This window comes from Lepisosteus platostomus, chromosome 3 (genome assembly GCF_059453375.1).
Source record: "Lepisosteus platostomus isolate fLepPlt1 chromosome 3, fLepPlt1.hap1, whole genome shotgun sequence".
NCBI lineage: Eukaryota > Metazoa > Chordata > Actinopteri > Semionotiformes > Lepisosteidae > Lepisosteus > Lepisosteus platostomus.
Genome location: NC_142613.1, coordinates 31,413,356 through 31,435,732, shown reverse-complemented (window position 1 = coordinate 31,435,732; position 22,377 = coordinate 31,413,356). Strand labels below are relative to the sequence as shown.

The 22,377-nt window shown below is 36.0% G+C and overlaps 1 protein-coding gene across 3 annotated transcripts in view; it reads right to left on the bottom strand.

Annotated features, from left to right (window-relative positions):
• Window positions 1-22,377, bottom strand: part of fndc1 (fibronectin type III domain containing 1) — an 84,060-nt gene that overhangs the window by 47,330 nt on the left and 14,353 nt on the right. For 2 of the 3 annotated variants that reach the window (XM_088625222.1, XM_088625220.1), the window contains exons 2-7: window positions 19,339-19,533; window positions 15,553-15,639; window positions 6,416-6,622; window positions 5,236-5,334; window positions 3,339-3,462; window positions 1,819-2,006 (exon numbers count right to left, since the gene is read on the bottom strand). In XM_088625222.1, coding sequence (XP_088481348.1) covers window positions 1,819-2,006; window positions 3,339-3,462; window positions 5,236-5,334; window positions 6,416-6,622; window positions 15,553-15,639; window positions 19,339-19,533 — 900 coding nt within the window. Of the gene's footprint in view, window positions 1-1,818; window positions 2,007-3,338; window positions 3,463-5,235; window positions 5,335-6,415; window positions 6,623-15,552; window positions 15,640-19,338; window positions 19,534-22,377 lie in introns of those variants that run through there. The other variant, XM_088625221.1, reaches the window with a different exon arrangement.

Here is a 22,377-nt window from a genome sequence, read left to right as displayed (position 1 = left end):
TGTTCATACTGTTCGCACTAGGAACTCCAGCCTATCACAAGAGAGGTAGTTTCAACCTCATTGATCACTCCTCCTTTTCTAAATGATGAGTATGATATTTTAAAATATCAGGTTCACAAATTTGCTTTAACATATGTAACAGCAGATTGTAGAGTGCAGTCACTCAACTGAGTCTTAACATCAGCAGTAAAACTAAAGCATTTAAATTGAAACCTCTAGTGGTTATTAAACAGCATACTGTAATATATTATTATGGCTGCACAGGTGTCAAAATAACATGAAAGAGAAATGTAATGTTTACTCAGTTGTAGTTGAGCTTCCAGCATGTGCCAAAATTTACGTGCCTCAAATTATACCAACTGCTCAGCTATATTTGTGACATTGAGGTTTTAATTATTAATTTCAATTATTCCATTTCCCTCCTTATTCTTTATTTTCCCACCACCCCCTTATATGTAACTTATCCCTGTATACAGTACATACATTACAGGGAAGATGGTATTTCCTGCCACTAAAAAATATAAAACTGTGCCTTCCCTGTCTCCCACAGTTGGTTTTCTCCTACCAGTTCATAGAATCCATAATGTCCTCTATCTGGGTTTCTGTATTGAACTGGCTCTTGCTTGACACATCTGACCAGAATATACCTTCAGTCCTACGTACAGACCATCTCTGCATCTTGGTAGATAACAAGAACGTGTGTTTTGCCATGAGACTTTGCCTTCTAAATCAAAGAAGTCATAGTGGGATCTCATTGTCATCCTTCATTTAAGTTTCTTCTGGTTAAAAGGTTACGCTTCCTCATGACCCATTTTTTGGCAGACACGTCAGCCAGATTACAGGGAGGGCTCCAGGCTCAATGCCCTTCTCCCCCCAACTTGATAGCCCCTAAGCACTCTTTAGCCACACTCTGGTCTAACCAACCCCTGATGTCACTCAGCTAATGGAGGATGGAGGCCTTCCAGCCCCCCTACTTGTGCTAGGCTTTTTCCACCTACTGTACCCCACAATAGCACTGATGCTCATAAATATTGGACTACACTGTATAGGATGTCCGGCCAAATCTTTGTACCAGGGGCCAAAACCCAGGTGCAGCACTCACATACACACTGACTGACTAAGTGGCTCATCCAAGACAATCCACTTGGCCTGCAAGAGCTCCTGGCTTCTTCCTTCCACTGGCCTGAGAACACAACCACCTATAGTGCTCTCTAAATCAGAGACAGTAAGTTATGGCTTCCATTATGGATCTTTGACTGGTAAACTTTGAAACTCCACATTAGTTGGTTTGTATAGGCCATGCATGAGGAATGCAATGCGGCCCTCTGTGTGAATTAGGACCAACATTCTTCTTCCCAATCCCTTCTTGACTTTGACTTTGACTTCTGCCTACTGTGTCTTGCAGTGGTGCCGATTCTAAAACAGGGTGATGAGCTTGTTATGATCTTTACATTCTGGAGTTTTCAGCTGTTGCCCTATTAGCACAACTGTGTTCAATTTATGCTGCCTGATGCTGCCAGAGGGGTCTGTAGTAATGTTGTGTACAGTATATAACATCCTTGCAATGGCACAGCAGTGATTGATTTAATAAACAGCCATTTTTTAGATGCCTCGCATCTTTTCAGGTATGCAACAGAGCTGTCTTGAAGGAGAAGGGCAGAGCCAAGTGACAAGTTCACTGAACTTTCTATAGTCATTGACAAATGAAATATGGAATCCTATGCTTAACATTTTTTGACTTTGTAATACAACAAAAAACTATCACATTACATTCATTTAGAAATTAATCTTAATTATGATGGTAGTTTATAAACCTACCAGATTCAGGAGTCCTTTGAAAAACTGAAACACTCCATTTGCCATTCCTCTCTCGCTTTGAAATTCTAACAGAAAACTCGTACATTGTGTCTGCTATCAGATTCTCTATCAGGGCTCGTCTCTGCGTGCTCTCTTTGTAATCCCACCTGGCTGATTCTCCCTTCTCTCGGTACCGAACTGTGTAGTGTCTTCAAAGACAAGAGCAAACAGAAAAAACACTATGAGATTTAAGTGAGAGAAATATCAAACCAGCTTATTAAATTGTGGCAAGTTTATTAAAAAGTCTTTGGCCCACTTAAACTGACCGTATTTCAGTCAGTTAGAGAACATACAGTACAGCCTCATTAATTTTTATTTCATACTGTATACAGTGGGTATAGAAAATCACCACCCCATTTCAAAATGTTTATTTACAAATTGTACCTTGCAACATCCAAGTGAAAAAAGAAAGCAGAATTTCTGAAAAAAATATAAAAATAAAAAAGTAGAATAACTGGGTTGGATAAGAGAACACCCCCCTGAGTTTATGCTTGGTGGAAGCATAGAGACTACCCAGTAGGGAAGAAGGATTGTAAATCAGCATTAATTTCATCCCACACCATCCCAATTCCTACCCAGCAAAATCTCATCAGTGGACACCAATCAGCAATGCTAAGAACAGATTTCCCAAAAGAGGATGTTATTTCATTTTTATTGCCTCTTAGCTCCAAACTACCATTTGTCTACACATGTTCTTTGTTTAAACAATTATTGCTTTTTAATGGATACTATTGTATATAACTCACAAATAACAGAACCTCTTAACTGAACACAGTGAGTTCAGCTTCAAGAGTGTTTTTTGTCAAACTTTTACAGTACATTTTGTAAAGAAGTACTTTCTGATGTCAGTCCTAAATGGAGTTTGTATGATCATGTCATGTTAGTGTAGATTTTCTCCTGATGCTCTTGTTTCCTGCCACAGTCCAAACATGTGCTTGTAGATTAATTGGCATGAGTATGTGTGTTTGTGTCTGTGTGTGCCCTGCAATGGACTGGTGTCCTATCTAGGGTGTAAAATGCCTTGTGCTCAATGCCTCTTGGGATAGGCTTTAGATTACTCTCACCCTGAATTAGATAAACAGTTACAGAAAGTGATGTGAATTTTTTTAATGCTGAAAACTAAGCACAATATTCGTAAGGGACAGATGCAATTTATAGCTCTAAAATTTCTATATTTGTTTTTATTCTGATGTTTTGTTCAAAGAATTTCATTATTCTATAAATTTTACATAATCAATTTACATCTACAGAAAAAAAAGCTTTGTACTTATTGTGGAGAAGCTTGCTAAAATCTAAGTGAAATTCAAACTTTTGTCAATTGCATTTAAAACTTAATATTTTGTAAAACTGTGATATATAAATGTAAAAATTGGATATTAATGCACCCAAACTTAAAGATTTGCTTTAAAACATTCAAAAATTCATAGATGAGTTTCAGATTAAAAAAACTGTAAAAGTAAAAGTAGCAATCTTAGCCCTACCTTGATGAAGCACTTACAACGTCCTTTTGTTTTTCAAAGGCAGGATCAATCCAGGTTACAAGAACTGACTGAGGGGATATGATCCGAACAGTGATGTCCTTTGCTTCAGGCAATTCCTCAGAATCTATTGACCAAAAAAGAGTTTCTTAAAAAATAGAATTTTCTCATTCATGCATTAAAGTAATGAAATAGAGGATCTGACCATATACCTTAAAATATGAAGAAAACAAATTGAGCTCAATTACAGTATGTTTCTATTTGTCAAGTCTACATATTTTATTCTGGCAGATACTGTACTGTACTGTAAGTGTAAAAAGGTACAACATATGATTCAAGGTTTATGTTAGTAATTTAGGCTAATGGTAACTTTCAAAAATATTCTATAAATGATCAAATTGCTGCATGTTATTTTTGCCATTAGAGGTCTTCTAACATGAAGAATACAGTACATAGCTACATTAGGCTCATCAAGAGATGCCCTTTACAAGATGCATTTCAATAGAGTGGGATTAGACCACTGGTTTAGTATATAATATAAAAACTGATTCCATTATGGAGATATCAGAACTGAACATCATGGGAGGCACAGGACCAATAATCCATTTCCTTATATTTAAGTGCTAGATTTATTAGAAACAAATTATACAAAAACAAAACAGATTATACCAACGTATTAGTTAATATGAGGTTATTGGAATCAGAAACAAGGATAACAGTGGAGATACTGTAAATGTAACATTAGTGGATACATACTGTTCCTTAGAGACTGAAAAATAGAAAAGGAGAGGTGTAACACTATATATACAAATAGTATCAGGAAATGAATACAGAGGGATCGGGAGTCTCTAAAGTATGCTAAAGACTGAATGCAGTTGCTGATTACAGTACAATTAAGTATTTGTGGGCAAAATAAGTAGTTTTATGGGAAACTTCCACTTTCCTCACACAACCTGGGAAAACCTACATAACTGTCAACAGCAGAAATTGAAATAATAGATACTTAATCACTGCTGACGTATTCTGTTGTCAGAGCAACTACAAGTGGATATGCATGTATTGATCTTGTCAATCAAATGATAAAGACAGTGTGAGGCAAACAAAGGTAATATTCTGTTAAGATATGTGGTAACTGTGGTAATAACATTGTACGCCTTCAATTCTATACAGTATGTGTATTTTAAAACTGTAAAAGTTGAATCCAAGGTAAAAGTTTACAATTTCTGGACAGTGGACTTCAAACAAATGAGACATAAAATGTTATAAGATAGACATAAAAATGGTGTGAAAAGATTCAAATAGGTAAAAATAAAACTAAATAAATAAAAATGTAATAATGATATACAGTAAATAGATTGTGCTAGAGGTATAGAACAAATTGATTCTAAAAGTGGGTACATCAAAGCAGCATCACAATAAGTTCACCAAATTAATTAGGGAGATTATAAGGGAAAATAAAGCACTTTATAAAATGATTAAAAGCTACAATATCTAGAAAAAGAAATAAATACACTACACTGTAAATACAGAGATAAAAGGTATACTAGAAAAGCCAAGAGAGAAATTGATATATTATTATTTGATATTGCAAAGGAGGTATAAATAACAAAATGTTGTTTCAGTACTAAAACAGCAAAAGAATAATTAATAATGAAGTATGATATATCTTGGACAATAATAGGCAATTCTAGGGAGTGAAAGGGAAATGGCTGATTTGAAGCAAAAGGTCAAAATACTGTATTAAATAGGAATTAGCATAGAACAGACAGAAGTGTTTTGCATACTACATGCTCTAAAGATGAATAAATCTGCAGGGCCTGATGGTCTTACCATTTGTATTCAAGGAACAACAGAAATGGGCATGGAAGGCATATGAAATGGTGTATTTAAATTTACATACCTGAAGCTTTTTTTTTGGTCATGACCGGCCTATATACAGGTGAGCTCTGCCCGAGTGCATTCTGTGCCTGCAGTGATACCACATACACCGACTCAGAAGCTACAAACAAAGAGGAATACTAAATATATCCACAACTTTTACATTTTTATATAGCTGCATTAAGTAAACTGCAGAAGTTCAACAACAAGAAAAAAAATATGCAAGAAAAAATGTTAAATTTCCAGCAAAATAAACCATTCAGACATGTTTTATGTGAACTTGTATTATAAGTCAATATACTGTATGAATCTGAATGTCTCTATAACAGAAATACAAAAGTGATGAAGCTTAATAAATATCATGCAAAATTATACTCTCTCGGTCAGCATATATTGCTTTCAGATGTGAGTCTTTGTGCTGTTTGATAGGGTTCAGGTGGAAAAATTTGAACATTTAATGCTCAGCAGTGTAATATGAATTAAATTATTTTATATAAATCCACTAGAAAGTCCACATTGTACACAGTTAATACATTTAATATCACATTTAAGAAAACTGTGATCATTTCCAGCCACCAAAGTCCAAAAACTACTTTGATGTATTGGAAAATGTTCAAAACAGTGATGCAACAGCTGATGGACGCTTTAAAGAACACCTCATATAAACTAAACCCCTCAGTTTTTTTCTGTTGCACAACTTTTATACTTGCAAAGTGACTACTGAAATTAAAAAATAAGATGCTAATGCAGATCACAACAATGCCTATTAACTACAGTATGTAAATTACAATAATGTAATTTGAACAATGTTACTTTAAAAACAAGTGTGGAAACATACAGTATATTTTATGAATCTGTGTCTTTTATTAATCATTTTCCAGAGCACCCCATACTAAACACCAACATTCATACCTATGAAATATTGATCCTCTATAAAAAAACACATCTTATACAGTACAGGTTGTTTAATCAAAATAAATGCATAAAAGTACTAATGACCTTAAATGTATTATTCCAAACTTTAAAAATGGGGATGTTTTTTATTCCAAACTTTAAAAATGGGGATGTTCTTTATAGTATAATGGAAGAGGGTGTATTGTTCTGTGTTAAGCTGCCAGTAAACCAAATTTATTTCTCATAATTGCATTATAGGTAAATACAGAAATTTAAAATTGAAGTTTATCATGTAAAATGTCTCTTACCAAGCCTTCTAGTTTCATGAGTTGTTTGATCGTCCTGTAAGGATGTATAATGCATTCTTTTATTGTCCTCTCCAACACCCAGAACATATGATCTCACTCTCCCTGGGTTATCTGGGCCTGACGAATGAGGAGGCTTCCACCGCACAGACACACTGTCTTCAGATGTGTGTCCCTTCACTTGTAATGGCCTTCCAGGAACCTTGGTTTCTGAAAAGAAACCAAAAAGGAATAGTCTAAGATGTTTGACCTACTTGCAAAGGAGAATCTGATCATTATGAATAATCTTTAAATACTATTATCTAAATTTGTACTGAATAAAGTGAAAGAGATTTTACTGTATGTATCTCCATGCTGTATGATTTTTTTCCTTACTCTGTGGACACATACTGTATACAGTTTTAAATCACTGTTGAACAAATATTTTTTTCTTCCAACTATAGGACAGTAATTATTAACGTTTTTTGGCTGGCTTTTAGTATTTGCTCCGGCTCATTGGAAATCTTATTGTGATAAATGTCTTGAGAAATAGTAGCACTGCCAAAGAGGTTAAGCAGCTTTATGTCATAATGTACATTTTTGGTGCTACAAATATACATAGCTTCAAATAAATAAGGGTTACTTAGTGTGAGTTTCTGTATCCAGTCTGTTATGGAGTGTTATGAAGTCCTAATCACTAAAAGTTTGTTTAAGTACATAAGCCATGACCTCAAAGTCTTAATTTATTATTCCTTCTTTGCATTTGGCATAATGTTTGTGTATGTGACTTGGACTTACATATCTTGCTATCAAACATTCAGACATTGTATACCTATCTTTTTGATAGTTTTAGACAGTTAAAGAATAACAGAATAACAAGAAAGTGTTTTTTTTTGTTTGCTAGTTTTCAATATAACTGCTTTGTCTGTTCTTCCAGAAAGAATAAGATTGAATGAACCCAAACCATCTTGCAGCTTCATACAGTACAAGATTTTTCTGTGAAGTGAATAAATGTATTATTACAGTATCTGTTTGTTTGACTTGTAACCTAGTACTATATAACAGAAACCCAGTTAAACAAACAAACCATCAGCTGATTATTCATCATGTCATTTAAAAACAGTTGCAAAAATGATACTTTGTTGTTGTACCAAGAATAAAGAAAGGTTGCAGTTAAATACTTCTGGAATGTTGTCTACACAAATATTTCAATAAATATTTATACTTATACTTTAAAAAAGCAGTTTTGATTCTCAGTAAGGATCCTTTGATGGTGTTACTTTAGCCTCACAGTTTGAATGAACCCAAATTAATTTTGGTTCAGTGGGGTAGCATGGCGGATCCCAATGATGACTGCGAGGGTAAATGCAAATTCCATGTTATCCTATAAACTCAATTATATCCATCCAGTTGTGCAGACAATGAGAACAAATATAAATGGGCATCTTTAAAAAGAACTTACTGTAATTATTAGCGATAACAGTGAAAATAGATGTTATAGAATGGAACACCTAAAGTCTTGAAAAAAGAAGAAATATTCAATGTGAAAGCTTTGGTGGCACTCTGACTTATATGTATTATAAAACAACAACTGCTTTTGTATTATTTGGGAATTATTGAAAATATTGACACAGCTAAATGAAATAAGTGATTCAGGTAGATTTAAATAACAGTGTTGTACTCTGTTACCATGTAGCGTAGTGGCACTGCCTGTCCTATGAAAGTACCTTCCTATACTGCTTAAAACATGCCTTATGCTACCTGTTTGTCTACTGTAGGTCTGCATGAAGAGTCAATGAGAAGCAGCCAGTAAAACAGTGCCAGTCTCCTGTCTGGTTCTATTGCTTCTGTGTGATTATGATTGACATGAAGTAAATATATATTCTGTCTTGCATTGTATGGTAATTTGTATTAAAAAACACCTTTGATTTTGATGTTGAATATTAAAGGATGAGGTATATGAAGCATTAGATAACAAGAGTTAAGAAACAAAGAACTGTACAAGTCCCTTCAGGTTTTCTAAAACAAGTATTTGATGTCAATATAATGTCATGCATTTTCTTACAAGGAAAATATCCTGAGTATAGTTGATATATACTTTTTAAGGTTCTATTTACGTTCTCATGTTCTGGTTCTAGTATTTGCTGTAAAGTAATACCAAGGTTTCAACTACAGTATGTAACAGAACTACTCCAAACAGGGCAGATTAATGAAGAAACTTTCTGAGATGCTTATACAGAAATTAATAATTTGCCAGTTCCACCTGTTTTGAATTATTTCTCTTTAAGACCTTCTCTAAACCAACACATTTCTGCTGTATGTGGTGAAGCTCTTAAATTTATACCCTTAGGTTATTTTGTGTGTAGTTTGCCCAGTGCTTTGAGTAAAAAAACAATTGTTGGCATTATCCTTGCTGGTTACTGTCAGGTGAATTTTGCCTCATCTTGTGCAGATTAGAACTTTAAACTCCAGCTTTCTTTTATTTAACATACTTGAACAATAATAAAACACAATTGTAAATGTTAATGGGGAACAATTATTAATGTATTTATAAATGGCCAGCAGTCATATTACCCTGCAACTAACAACTGGCAAACCACTGAAGCTAAGCAGGTGTGAGCCTGGCAAGTACTTGGATGGGAGACCTCCTGGGAAAAACTAAGGTTGCTTCTGGAAGAGGTGTTAGTGGGACCAGTACGGGGCACTCACCCTACAGTCTGTGTGAGTCCTAATGCCCCAAAATAATGATGGATACCTTATACTGTAAAAAAAGGCTTCGTCTTCAGATCAGACATAAAACCAAGGTCCTGACCCTCTGTGGTTATTAAAAATCCCAGGGTAGGGGTGTAACCCTGGTGTCCTGGCAAAATCCCCCCCGGCCTTTACCAATCAAGGCCTCCTAATAATCTCCATCTATGAATTGGCTTCATCACTCTGTTCTCCTCCCCACTGATAGTGGTGAGCATTCTAGCGCACTATGCCTGCTATCATCCAGGTGGGGCTGCACATTGGTGGTGGTGGAGGGGAGTCTCCATTACCTGTAAAGCGCTTTGAGTGGAATGTCCAGAAAAGCACTATATAATTGTAAGGAATTATTATTATTATAAACCACATGTTTATGTGAATACATTTATGTTTTTTAATTATGCAGTTAAGTTATTTTATGATGTCGATTTGAATCAACACATCCCCATCACATTTTGGCAATGGATAATAAATAGATAAATATGAATTACAAATCATAAATGATATCCTAAAAAAAACAGAATAAAATAGGTATGTTTTTATTTGTTTGTTTTATACTGTGTTGTTTTATAGCGATTTCATCAAAACATCACAATGCATTATAATTATGTAATTAAGCCCATCTCTATATCTTTAAGAATACATGTGCAGTATGTTCATGTACTGTACATTCTCAGATTTTCCTATATAAACACCATTTAATGTAAAAAAATGGCTGCGATAAGTAATGGTAAGTTGTGGTAGTTTGTAAAATACTTTTGTTTAAAAAGTCTTACACTGCATTCACTTTATCTTGAAAATACTAATACTGCTTGTTTTGCTTGGAGCATCTACTTTTAATCTTATGATTCAGAATTGGATACTTAGATGACATCTGTAACAGAATAAGAATCTAAAATTGCCTTACAACTTATTCATTAAGTCAACAAAGTATACTGTCAACCTTGTTCATTGTAATACGAGTTTACAAAACCCAGGGTCTTCTTCTTCTTCTTTTTCACAGCCTTAGTCCCAGACTGTCCTGGGGTCAGCTGCTTTGGTTGCTCTTCTCCATTTGTCTCTGTCGAGCACATCTTCCTCACTCACTTCACATACCTCCATATCTTTTCTCACACAATCTATCCATCTCTTTCTAGGCCTGCCTCTTCCTCTGTTACCTTCCACCTCAAATTCCATTACCCTCTTTGTTACTTCCTCAACGTCCCTCCTCATGATATGTCCATACCACCGTAACCTCGCTTCTCGCATCTTCTCAACCACATCCACCACCCTACATCGTCTACGGATTTCTTCATTTCTGATCTTATCCTTCATTGAAATCTGCAGAATCCATCTCAACATCCTCATTTCAGTTCTTCTCATCAAGTTCTCTTCCCTCTTTCCAACTGCCAAGCATTCAGCTCCATATAGTAATACAGGTCTAATCACAGTCTTGTACATTTTGCACTTTAACTTTCTGGGAATTTTCCTGTCACAGATTATTCCAGTTATTTCTCTCCACTTGTTCCATCCAGCTTTCACTCTTTGTTTTACTGCCTCCAGTGTTTCTCCTCCCTTTACCAGTTTTGATCCAAGGTATTTAAAGTCATCAACTTGTTTCAGTTTTCCTCCATTTGTCTCCTCAACATTGGTCATAGTATCTCCTCTTCTCTCCATTACCATTATTTCAGATTTTTCTGCATTCATTTTCAGTCCACCCTTTTCCAGACTCCTCTGCCATTTGAACACTTTCTCCTGTAGTTCTACTTCTGAGTCTGCCATCAGTGCCACATCATCAGCAAAGATGAGTTCCCAAGGCACTTCTGTTCTTACCTCCTCTGTCAGTGTGTCAATAATGTTTATGAAAAGGAAAGGACTTAGTGCTGATCCTTGGTGTACTCCAACTGTGATTTCAAACTCTTTTGTCTCTCCCTGTTGTGTTATCATCTTTGTAGTTGTATCTCTATAGGTTGCTTGAACTAACTTCACCATGCTTTCTGGTACTCCTTTCTTCCTCAAGCACCAATACACCACCTCTCTGGGCACACGGTCATATGCCTTCTCCAAGTCCAGAAAGGCCACATACAAAACCCAGGGTAATAACTTAAAAAAGAAGCAAGCTTTCTTGAATAAAATTATTACATTTAGAGGATAATTAAATAGTGATTGTACCTGTAATAGATCCATTGAAAGCTACAGGGCTCATGACAGCAAAACCATCTACTTTTACCCATTCTCCACCTGTTGTTGAAAGAAGGTGGTCACAGAGGTGTTTCTGATGTTTTAAATGAAGGATGTATGTTTTATGGTTGGGATGGATTGATTACGGTTGATGGTAAAGTGAATGTAAATGAAATGTCCTGCAAAATGATGCTGAAATATCCAGAAGATTTACAAAGAAAACGTCATATTATTTATACTGAACATTGGAACCCAAACTTCTCTGTAAGTCTTTCAAAGTCTACTAAGTATACTCAACAGAAGAAAGAAAAAATAGAATTTACCAATGATTGGAAACAGCAAATGTAACTTTGGCAATGTCTGATATCCCAAATATATCCTTGCATAACTATATCAAAGATTTTTTATTAAAAACATTAAACATGGCATTCAGGAATACCTTGTAAACGTAAAAATTCTTATTCAATAAGAACTGTAATCAATGTTTAAAACATTATTAAAAGAAATCTGTCCCATTCTGAGTCTGCAATGTAAGTTGGCAGAGGTAGAATTAAGCTATGAAATATATTGGCCTGAGCTTTAAACTGTTGAAGGTTTGGGTCCAGAAAACACATTTTAAGCCTTCCTTTTAACAAGGTGTATGGCATAATGAAAGTTTTTTTTTCCTCTTTTTCTTTTCAAATGTTCAACAGTGCTATTGGATTTTAACAGTGGACTTTACTTTTAGTTGAATTTCATTTTTTAGAAAGTGCACTCTAAGGTACTGGCAGATACAAAATATCTTTAGTGAGAATCAGCTATTAATTATTTTACAATGTTAAAGAAAAACAAAACTGTGCCAAACGATGCTATGCTTTAGACATTAAATTTTTGAAAAAAGTTTGCCAAAGAAACTTGGAAAGGAGTATTGTGCTGTTTAAAAGTACATTAGGTCTATTTTGTTTATTACTATTATAGGTCTGTTACTATGAGGTACAGAAATTATCTTAGTTTAAACAAAGTGTGTTCATCTCAGTCATTTTACTAATTGAAAATCTTCTGAAGAATGTTATGTCTATCACATAATTAAATCTCTTGGCTTCCTTCTCAGAACTGTTTTTATAGCACAGACCACAAGGAAGAATAAATACTTTTAGTGACAAATTACTGGCTGCTAAAACATTACATCAAGCTAAAAATGTCTGAAGTCCATATCAACCAATCAGAAGTGACTACTGTCACAACATAAGAAAGTGTCATTTCTTAAAATTGTGTGAATGCTGTAGTAGTAGCCACCTTTTGTCCTTCTGACCTAAAACAATGAAAATGAAATGAGGGATTGTCCTGGATGATAGAAGCTGCCTCTTAGATGTGGATAGAACCACAGAAATAGGAGGCCAGCAGATATGAAGTCTAGGAATAAAAATACTGTATATGTGGAAAATGCATATTTTATACTCTGTTTGCTTAGTTGTTTTTGTGGATAAAAAAAGAGATTTCAGAAATAAATTGAATTCTACTTTTAAATAAGCCACGTAAGCAAATCAATGTGTCTTTTTATATAGCATATTTTAATTCTTTCAATGAGAAAAAAATTAAAACAGCGAGAAAATGCAATATTATATGCCAGGAAATGACACAGAATTGCCACCACAATATTAATTTAATTTTGCTGTATGCCTCTGGAAATGATGTGTTATAGAGTCATTTATATAGGCAAAGATCTGGATGTTGCAAAGAGTGAGATTCACATTTTAATCTCTAAAAATGACGTTTTGAAGATAAGACAATCATAGAAAATAACCAACAGCATAAATGTCTCCAAAATTCCTTGGCATTGACAAAGTCAATTGTTGAAGCCAATGCCTTCCTTCAAGAAATGGCTGCATGAGACCCTTGGTTCAAATAAGTGAAACTACCAAACAGGCAAGCCAAACAAATTACTTCCTCTCATTAGTAACAGCTCTTATTATGAATTCCATAATAAAATTATAAATTTTGATTGAAATAGAATAAGAATTCATAGTTATTACTGATTCAATAAAAATAATTAAACACATCTACAGTATACAGTATTTGCCTGAAAAAAGGCTTGTTTTTAAATAGATCTTCAGATAGAGTTAATGTGGGAGAGTAGAAAGGTTGGGTGTTGGACACCAGGTGTTGAGGGCTACATGGATATGAATTGCCAGTGACATAGGAAGAGACAGAACAAAGCATCAGCATCTTTGGCCATATTTGCACAGCCACCTACTGAAAGAGCACTCAAAGCTTCTCTCAAAACAGTCAAGAGCCTAAATAGCCCCAGACAGGACAGAAATGGGACCTTTGGAAAAGTTTGTAGGACAGATCATGGCATTGGACCCAGGAGAAGACCCTGATGCTGGGGACTCCAGAGGAAGACCCCAGAATCCTCTTTCTCCCCCTCTACCTAAAACTGGACTGGGAGACAAACAAGGTGGAGGGGGGGATCAGAGACACATTCGTTCAGGATGCCGGGACAGAGGAGGATGCCTAGAATTTCACTGTCTCTTAACTGTTGACATAAGTTGGCAGAGCTGGGTTCAGACACTAATACTGGTGAACTTTTCTTTTGGGACATGTCTTTTCTGTTAACTGGGGTTTTGGGTTACTCTATCCATAAGCTGTGCCATGTGATTGTGCTTGTGGTCATAGGAAGCCTGCGTTACAGGGAAGGCTTTTATGATAAAAAAATGGCTTTTATGGCTTTTATGTGGCATGAAACATGAGTCACCTACAGTATCTGTGACACTAATAACTGCTATTAGCTAACTATGCTAGCAATTAAGTTAAGTGTTTTCATTTGCAGTGATCACTTTTACTGCAGTGCCTATGAAAATTATACAATGGCTGAAGGCAGCCAATAAATACTACTTACAGTACTGTATATACAACTTCAGTTGTTGAGAGGGGAGGTGACCTAAAAACAGCAGTATAGAATGAATTATTACTTAATTTATTCAGAATCAGTGGGTTGCTCTGATTACATTAAAGAGAGGAATTCAGTCAGAAGGAAAATATCTATGATGTTTTGCCTTTCTATACAGCTTTTCTTGATTTACAGTTGTCTGCAACCCAGTCATTACTTTCATCTTTTTTAATGAGGTTCTAAAATACGTTTGGGAGGGATGAGGGCAGCCAGACTAATTAAGCTCAGCTGCCGCAACCCACCACTAATCCTGACATAATCCTCCTCTTCCTTGTTCATTTTGCATCCCTCCTCCACTCTATCTACACCTTTGCAACTAGCCCTTGATCATGTTTTCACCAGGCATGGGGGTCCTAGCCTCCCTGCTCCCTCTCCTAGGACCAGAGGGTCGGCCCTCAGCCAAGTGGGTTAATTTCCACAAACTCAATAAATGATTCTACTTTCATACAACGTTCTGCTGCCCTCATTCCTCATGAATTTCTACCGGCAAATTAATACTCTTCATAGTTTCTTCATGAACCTCTATCACAACGACACTAAGATGTTGAAACATTACCAAATTACTCCAGTTGAAACGTGGATAAGATTTGGACTGAGTGAATAATGGCAGTGAAATGGATGAGCAAAGTAATAAATAAAGTTTAAACAAAAGTTCCCAAGGGGGTAAAACTCTAATCTGCCTACCTAAGTATAAATATCACCCTTATTGCTTTTAACTTGCTTTAGGGTTTTCAGATCCCTTCCTCTACGTATTGGTCTTCAGCCAGGATCCCTGGTTCATCCCTAATTAAAGGTGTGTGTGTGAGGAGGATAGGTTTCTGAAAGCCTATTATTATTCTCATTAGCTGGGTGAGTTACCTCAATCAAGCCCATTATTGTGAATCGTGCCTCTTAAGTACAGACCTAATTAGAGTTTGACCAATAGCAGTGGAATGTGTGTTAGAATGAGTGAATGAATATGTGGCAAGAGCAATAAAGCAAAAAATAAAATGTGGTGAATCCGGATTAATATTTCCAGTAAGTAGGTTAAGCTGTTTGACAGAAAAAGTGTCTGTCAAGCTCCAGCCCGCTGACCTTGGTCACTAGTTATGTCTGAGTCTTTCATTTTTGAAGCTTGATCTTAATAATTAAAAAGTTTGAAAATATTGATAATTTAAAAACAAAATATGATTAATCGTATTATTATTGGGTATAGTATTATTGGTTGTTTTTAAACAAAGAATAACTTTAATTTTAATTGTTCAGTATGTGGTTACTTTGACAAAAAGTCTGCGCCAAAATTGTTCCTTGATTATTCCATCCATATTCTTCTTGCTTAGGTTCCTACCTGGAGGTGTTTCTGCTTTGTACACTGGCTGGCTCACTCCATCACTGTTCTCAGCAGTCATCTTCAAAAAGTGCAAAACACCAGGCTCTGAAACACACTCCTCATTTCAGAACATGATCACACATTCACAGCAGCAGAGCACCTAAACATGTTTCAGACAGTTTACTGGGAGTTTAGTTCCTTGTTAAATACAGATGCATAATCAAAAATGTGTTTTTCAATTGATAGTCCTCAATCAATATCTGAATATTAATTAATTTATATGAACAAATGGAAAAAGCAGGCAAAAGAATTGTAAAACTAAATCAGGAGCCAGCAGACGTTAATTCAACACTGAAAAGTAAAAGAAACAATATTTCTACTTGGAGCCTTTTTGCAGGTGAATTTCTGGGCCGTGGAGTTCCAGCATCTGGGTGGAGTACCCATTTTACACATGAGGGATCTATTTGTACCGAGACGACCTCCTTCTCCAAACTCCTGAGAAGCAGGGCCCAGAGTACTCCTGCTGGTATTTATCATTCTCTCTCAAGAGACTCTCAGGATAGCGCCAACTTGCTTTCCTGCACTGCCTCGGGAATTTGTTCCTCCCGGCTCCTGTACTCTGAAGTTAACTCTAGCTACTGCCTCTCTTTTGTAGATATATGACTCTGTCTCTCAGCAGATATATGCATCTCTGGTGCATTTCCCTTTCCTTTTGCTTTGGCAGACAGGAGCGCACACCTGCTATTGGGATTGTCTTCCCAGCTTCTGTGTCTCTTCGTCCTGACCTTTTCCTGTCTTCTCTTGCCTTTCACTCGGTGGGATTTACGCTTCACTAGCATATTCTTTTCTTCTCATTCTGGGGATGGGGAATAGTTTCATCCCCTTTTCCCTTAATCTATGTGTGAGTCAGAGGGAGGTAAGACAAGCCAGCTGTGCTTTTTCAGATGTCCACTCTCTCTGTCTGCTCCTGGGACTGCCAGAATAAAAACACCTGAAGAAGGCTCCACAGCCAAAACATTGTGTTTTCTTGTATCTTTGACATGGTATTGTAACTGACATGGTTTTGCAAATTCCATTCATTATGATTTTAGAAATGGATCTATTCTCCAACCAAATACTGTTTTTGATGTAACTCTAGTCAGTTTAGGTCAGGTGTGCCCTACAAAGCGCAAGAAACTCGACCACACAGTCACACAGGCCATGAAATCATGTGTGGTCAGGGTCAGACATCTGGTGGAGGCAATAGTAGCAGAACGAGAACAGTGATGAACTAAATGTGACAACTTGATTTAATACAGAAGCATGAGACATTGGCATGAACAGAGCGACACGCACACCGCTTGTGCAAAAATGTTTAGAAAATTAATGTAAAAATTTAATATATGAAAGTGGTGAAATTTAAAATATTTATTAGTGAAATAATATGCACGTCGCATATTATTAGCCTATCATTTGACCAATTTTCTCCTACAGCACACATACTCACATATCTTCAATATTAATTTACCATTATCATTATTTATTATGTCTGTATATGACTTTCAAGTTTGGCACAAAATTGCATAATTCCAAAGCATTTACCAAAATGTAATCATAATAAAAGCAATTAAATGGTGACAGTTTTGAGATGGGACTGGAATACATCCCTCCGTTTACATTATTAGTATAGGAAATGAATATATTACTAACATAATGTAAACTTAAACATGATTCTTTTAGAACACATCTCTTTTATTAATTAGGGGATACCTGTATACAAGTGAGAAGATTACACAAAATCTCATCTGTTTGCTCTTTTCAACCCAACCTGCGTTTAATATGTGACAAATGGGAGGAAAACAATGACTACTCTCTTGGGTCAAATAAATGGATGGAACCTCTTCCATTTGAAGGAACAAAAGTATTGGGACAGTTGGCTGACAGGTGTCTCTTGTTAGTTAGGTATTTCTTTTTGGGGTAATTTAATAATACAGTTGTGAACATCTGTAATTAAAATTAAATGTTTTGCTGACATCTGACTTCAGTGTTCGAATTTCATAGCTGAAAGACAAAATTAAAACCAAAGACTTTTATGTTCATGAAAAGCAGGCAATTCTGAAGCTAAAAGAAAAGAGAAATTCCATCAGAACCATATCTTTTAAATAGAGCATACCAAAATCAACAATTTGTAATAAAGTGAAGAAGATAGAAACCACAGGTATAATTATCAATCAGCCAAGATTGGGTCGGCCAAGAATAATATCTGTAGTTGATGACAGAAACATTATCAGAGCTGTCAGGGAAAATCTCTTAAACAACTGCCAGTGAAGTTGCCAAGAACCTCCAGAATGCCAAAATGAAGGTATCAAAATTCAGTGTGCAGAAGACTGCGATAGCAGAATCACAAAGACTACACTGAAACATATAAACTTTTCAACAAGAATAGAAAAGCCAGTGTAGCTTTTGTCAGAAATACAAAGATGAGCCAGGAGAGTTTTGGAACAAAGTTTTATGGACAGAAGAAAGCAAGATACCTATAGCATGGTGAAGGTAATATCATTGCTTGCAAGCATGCATGGTTGCCTGTGGAAATTGATTTCTCATTTTACTGATGCAGCAGCAGAATGATCTATGACATTTACAGGAACATTCTGTCTGCTGATGTAGAAGAAAATGCTTCCAAACTTCCAGACTGGGCAGTGCTTCACCACGCAGCATGACAATAATCCAAAACACCAAATGCAACCAAGGAGTTCAACAGGAGAAAGAAATGGAAAATAGTAGACTGGCCAAGTCAATCTCCAGATTTAAATCTAACTGAATGTGCAGTTTACATGCAGAAAGAAAATTGAAGTTAGAACACCCAACAGAATAGGCAAGAACCCGGAGTGGCCATAGCAATTGACAAAGTATCAAATGTTTAGTGAGCTAAGTGGGTCACAGATTTCCTGCAATCTGAAATTTAATTTAAGCAAATGTGTCCCAATACTTATGGTCACTTGAAATAACTGGGTTGAATGCAATTGTTTTTTGGTCTAATAGGAGCAAATTTGTGCATCCATCCATTTTCTATCTGCTTTATTAGTACAGGGTTGTGTGGGAGCTGAAGCCTATCCCAGCAGACAACAGGCAGGGCAAGGCAGGATACACCCTGGATGGGACACCAGGCTATTGCAGGGCAGACAGAGACAATCAAAGACACACACAGGGCCAATTTTTGCCTGAAACCAATTACGTTTATGAACTGTGGGTAGAAACCAGAGCACCTAGAAGACACCATTGAAAACACTGCATACAGTACAAATTCCGCACAGATAGCACTCAGGAATTTTAACCCATGGCCCCAGTGCTGCAAGGCAGCAAGTGTAACAACTGGGCCACCATGCCCTCCTGAATGTATGCATGGAATTACCTAAAAATAAAACATATATTACATATTATGAGTTGTACATGTTGATGTCATGACCACAAATCCATTTTGCTTGACTGTAAAACAAAAATAATTTTTGACTTTGCCTTCCCAATACTTTTAGATGGTGTGGTACGTACTGAAGCACAATCCATCCCCAGTACTGTGGGCGGTTTTCACTCCTGATGACAAATGCTCCTTATACACTAGCAAGAATTACAAATCCAACATGTATGTATTCCCCGCTAACCAGTTGCAATGCACTGCTCATGCAACTTTCCTATTATCTACTGTATATAGATATTATGAGGACAACTTCTTAACTTGCATTATTTGGTTTTCTCATATGCAAGTTTCTCATCTTCAAGACATTAATAAGTCTTGATTGTGTCAGTAAATAACATTATCTTTCTTACCTACATCCTCAAGTACTTGGGATTGAGTGTTTTTACCCACTTTAATATAGCGCAAAGTCTTCATAGATTTCCCATAACCAATATTGTAGTGTTCCACAGGCCTTGACTGAGAATCTTTTGGAAGCTCCCATGTGACCCTTAGACCTTTTTCATCAGGCATCAGCTTCACATTTTTTGGCCTCAGCGGACGTTCAGCTACAAAACATAAGAACATAACAGCATAAGAAACGTTACTAATGAAAGGAGGCCATTTGGACAGTCTGGCCTATTAAGTAGCAAGAAAGAATTTAATGATGCAAAATATCTTGCGTCTGCTCATTTTCTCTTGTGTGAACACTGCAGGAGATAGGTAATGAACCATTTTATCAAAAGAGACTTATCCCATATTTTTTTCTCCACAGGGAACTTTAGCTGTCTTTGCAGTTTAAGATACTTATTGAATCGCATACTGGCCTTTTTTCATTTCTCAATCATGCCCTTAGCACAACAACAAGTATACATGTGAGCTTCAAATTATTATTTATTAAATACCACCAGCATTTTACTTTATCCTGTTTGGTAGAAAATGTGCGGTGTATTCCTTAAGAGGAAAGGAAGAAGGAGGAATGTCAAAGTGTACAGTACCAACACTAGGTACCCAGAGGTTTCAAAGCTGAACGATGTATAACGCTACCTGGAAAATTGAAAAGTCTACAGTACAAGGACAAACCAAGTTGTTTGCTTTCCCAAAGTGTTAAATTCTGCATGATGATTTTCAGTTTTTACATGTTATGCCCTGAACACAGCTGACATAACATGAACTTCCTGGTCCAGACGCTTGCTTAATAAAATTAAAGACTGTATTATCCAAACCCACCCACCACGATTGAGCAGAGACCAATGAAGCATTCCCTTCCTTTTCAAGGAAGTTCACATTCCCTTACAATAATAACTTTGTGTGTATTGGTAAAAAAAGGTGTGATTAACCATTATTTGCATTTCCTGTGGTAATATTAGCAGTATTTACAGGTATACTAAATGTCCAGCAAAGTGGCACAAAGACATGATTGACAATCTTGATTAAGGTCCCCTGTTTAGTATAATATAGCAATATAGCAAATTGTATGATGGTATTTAATACCTTTAGGTTTTTAGACCAAATGAATTGGAAAGCTAAATGCATGAAACATTGAGAACTTTTAAAGCTTGATTTACCATATTATAATTATTATAAAGTATTTAATTATGAGAAAAGAGACGGGAACTTTATTATGTGCAGTACACTATGTACTATATACTGTACACTACTGAGTTCTATTTATCCGATTTTGATTATGAATTAAAACTTTAAAATGAATGCAAAATATTTTTAAGGTATAGGGACCTGACCATAAAACATAATACAATATGTCACAATGTGTTTTTTTTCTATAAGATTTAGTGTCTATCAAAAATATGAGTCATATTTATAATCTGTAACCTTTTAACACTTGAAGTCTACAAATAAAAAGAAATAACAACCTCAATTAAACAGCAGTCACCGTATTCTTTCTAAAATAAAAATCTACTGAATAATGGGAAAATCTTTGTTTTGTTTTGTCCCATTTCTACCTAAACATTACCAGTAAAATAATTTTTTTTTTTCATTTCTGATGTTTCTTTAGAGCTGCAGGATAGCACAATGGTTAGCATTGCTGCCTTTCTGTGCTGGAGCCCTAGCTTTAATTCTGGACCTGGGGTGCTGTCTGTGTGGAGTTTGTGTGTTCTCCCTGTGTTGGTGTGGGTTTCATTCAGGTGCTCTGCTTTCCTCCCACAATCCAAGCACATACTGGCCCTGGTGTGAGGGTGTGTGTGTCTGCCCTGCGATGGACTGGGTTACTGTCCAGTGTGTTTCCTGCCTCCAGCTCCCCTGCTACCCTGAATTTTAAGAAGTGGTTAGAAAATGGATGGACCAGATGCACATCCAATAATTAAATATGTAAGAATAATTAAAAACAGTTGCACTATTGAGCTTGGTGATACTGTATTGAAGAAAAATCAAAATTGTACTAGAATACAAGCTCAAGGTTCGAGAAACTGTGCTTTCCTCCCATTCCTCCTGATCTCAACCCAACTGAAATGTTGTTGGATGACTCTGACACAAAAGACCGAAAGAACCAACATATGCTTTCTATGTTTGCTCTAAGAGATGATTAAGACTGCATTAACAAAAACCAGTGACATACTTCAATTCTTGTTCAACAGAATGCCCGTAGCACATGCAACTCTGCTGTGATTGCTAAGAAGTGAAGAACCTTTAATCAGAAGGTTTACAATAGTATAACACCCATAAGAGCGTTCATTTTGGGTATTTGTTTTTTTATTTAAAATATTTGCTTGAAATATTCACCTTAGAAAATGTGTACACATAATTTGTAATTCACAATATTGGCACTTCATTGCAAAGGGTATTAAATACTTTTGCAAGGTGCATTGTATTATACCCGGTTTTTTTGTTTGTCAATGATAATACATTTTCTATAAATAATACTTCAAATCAGATTTTTCTTTGTTAAGCTGTATTTGAAGAGGTTGCACATGTTTAACCATTACTAATTGCTAATGTGAGCATTTGTGTTCTGTACCACTTATACGGGTAATAGAGCTGTGTTGTACATTGCTTAGAATTGCTAGCTAAATTGGCAAAAGAAATTAAATTATTTTCTAGTTCTAGTTTTCTAGTTCTGTGGAATGTATGCAGAATCTAGGGAATCGAGGCAGCATTTTGAACAATGCTGCTGCCTCGAAAGTCCAGAGTGTTGGGTTTGATTTCGGCCTTGGAGTAGTTTGTAAGCATTCCTAGTGTTTGTACTGTATATATATCAGCGTAATCCTATTCCATGTCCCAGACACGCGTAGAATAGTTTTCATCAGATATTTTAAGTTGTCCCTGTTGGAGTCACTGTATATTATGTCTGCTCCCCATCAGGAAGGGAGCTGGCTACTTCAAATCACTCTGCTCTGTGGCCCTGATGCAACCCAAAAATGAGGCTGTGTACAGTATATATTAGATTTCAGTTT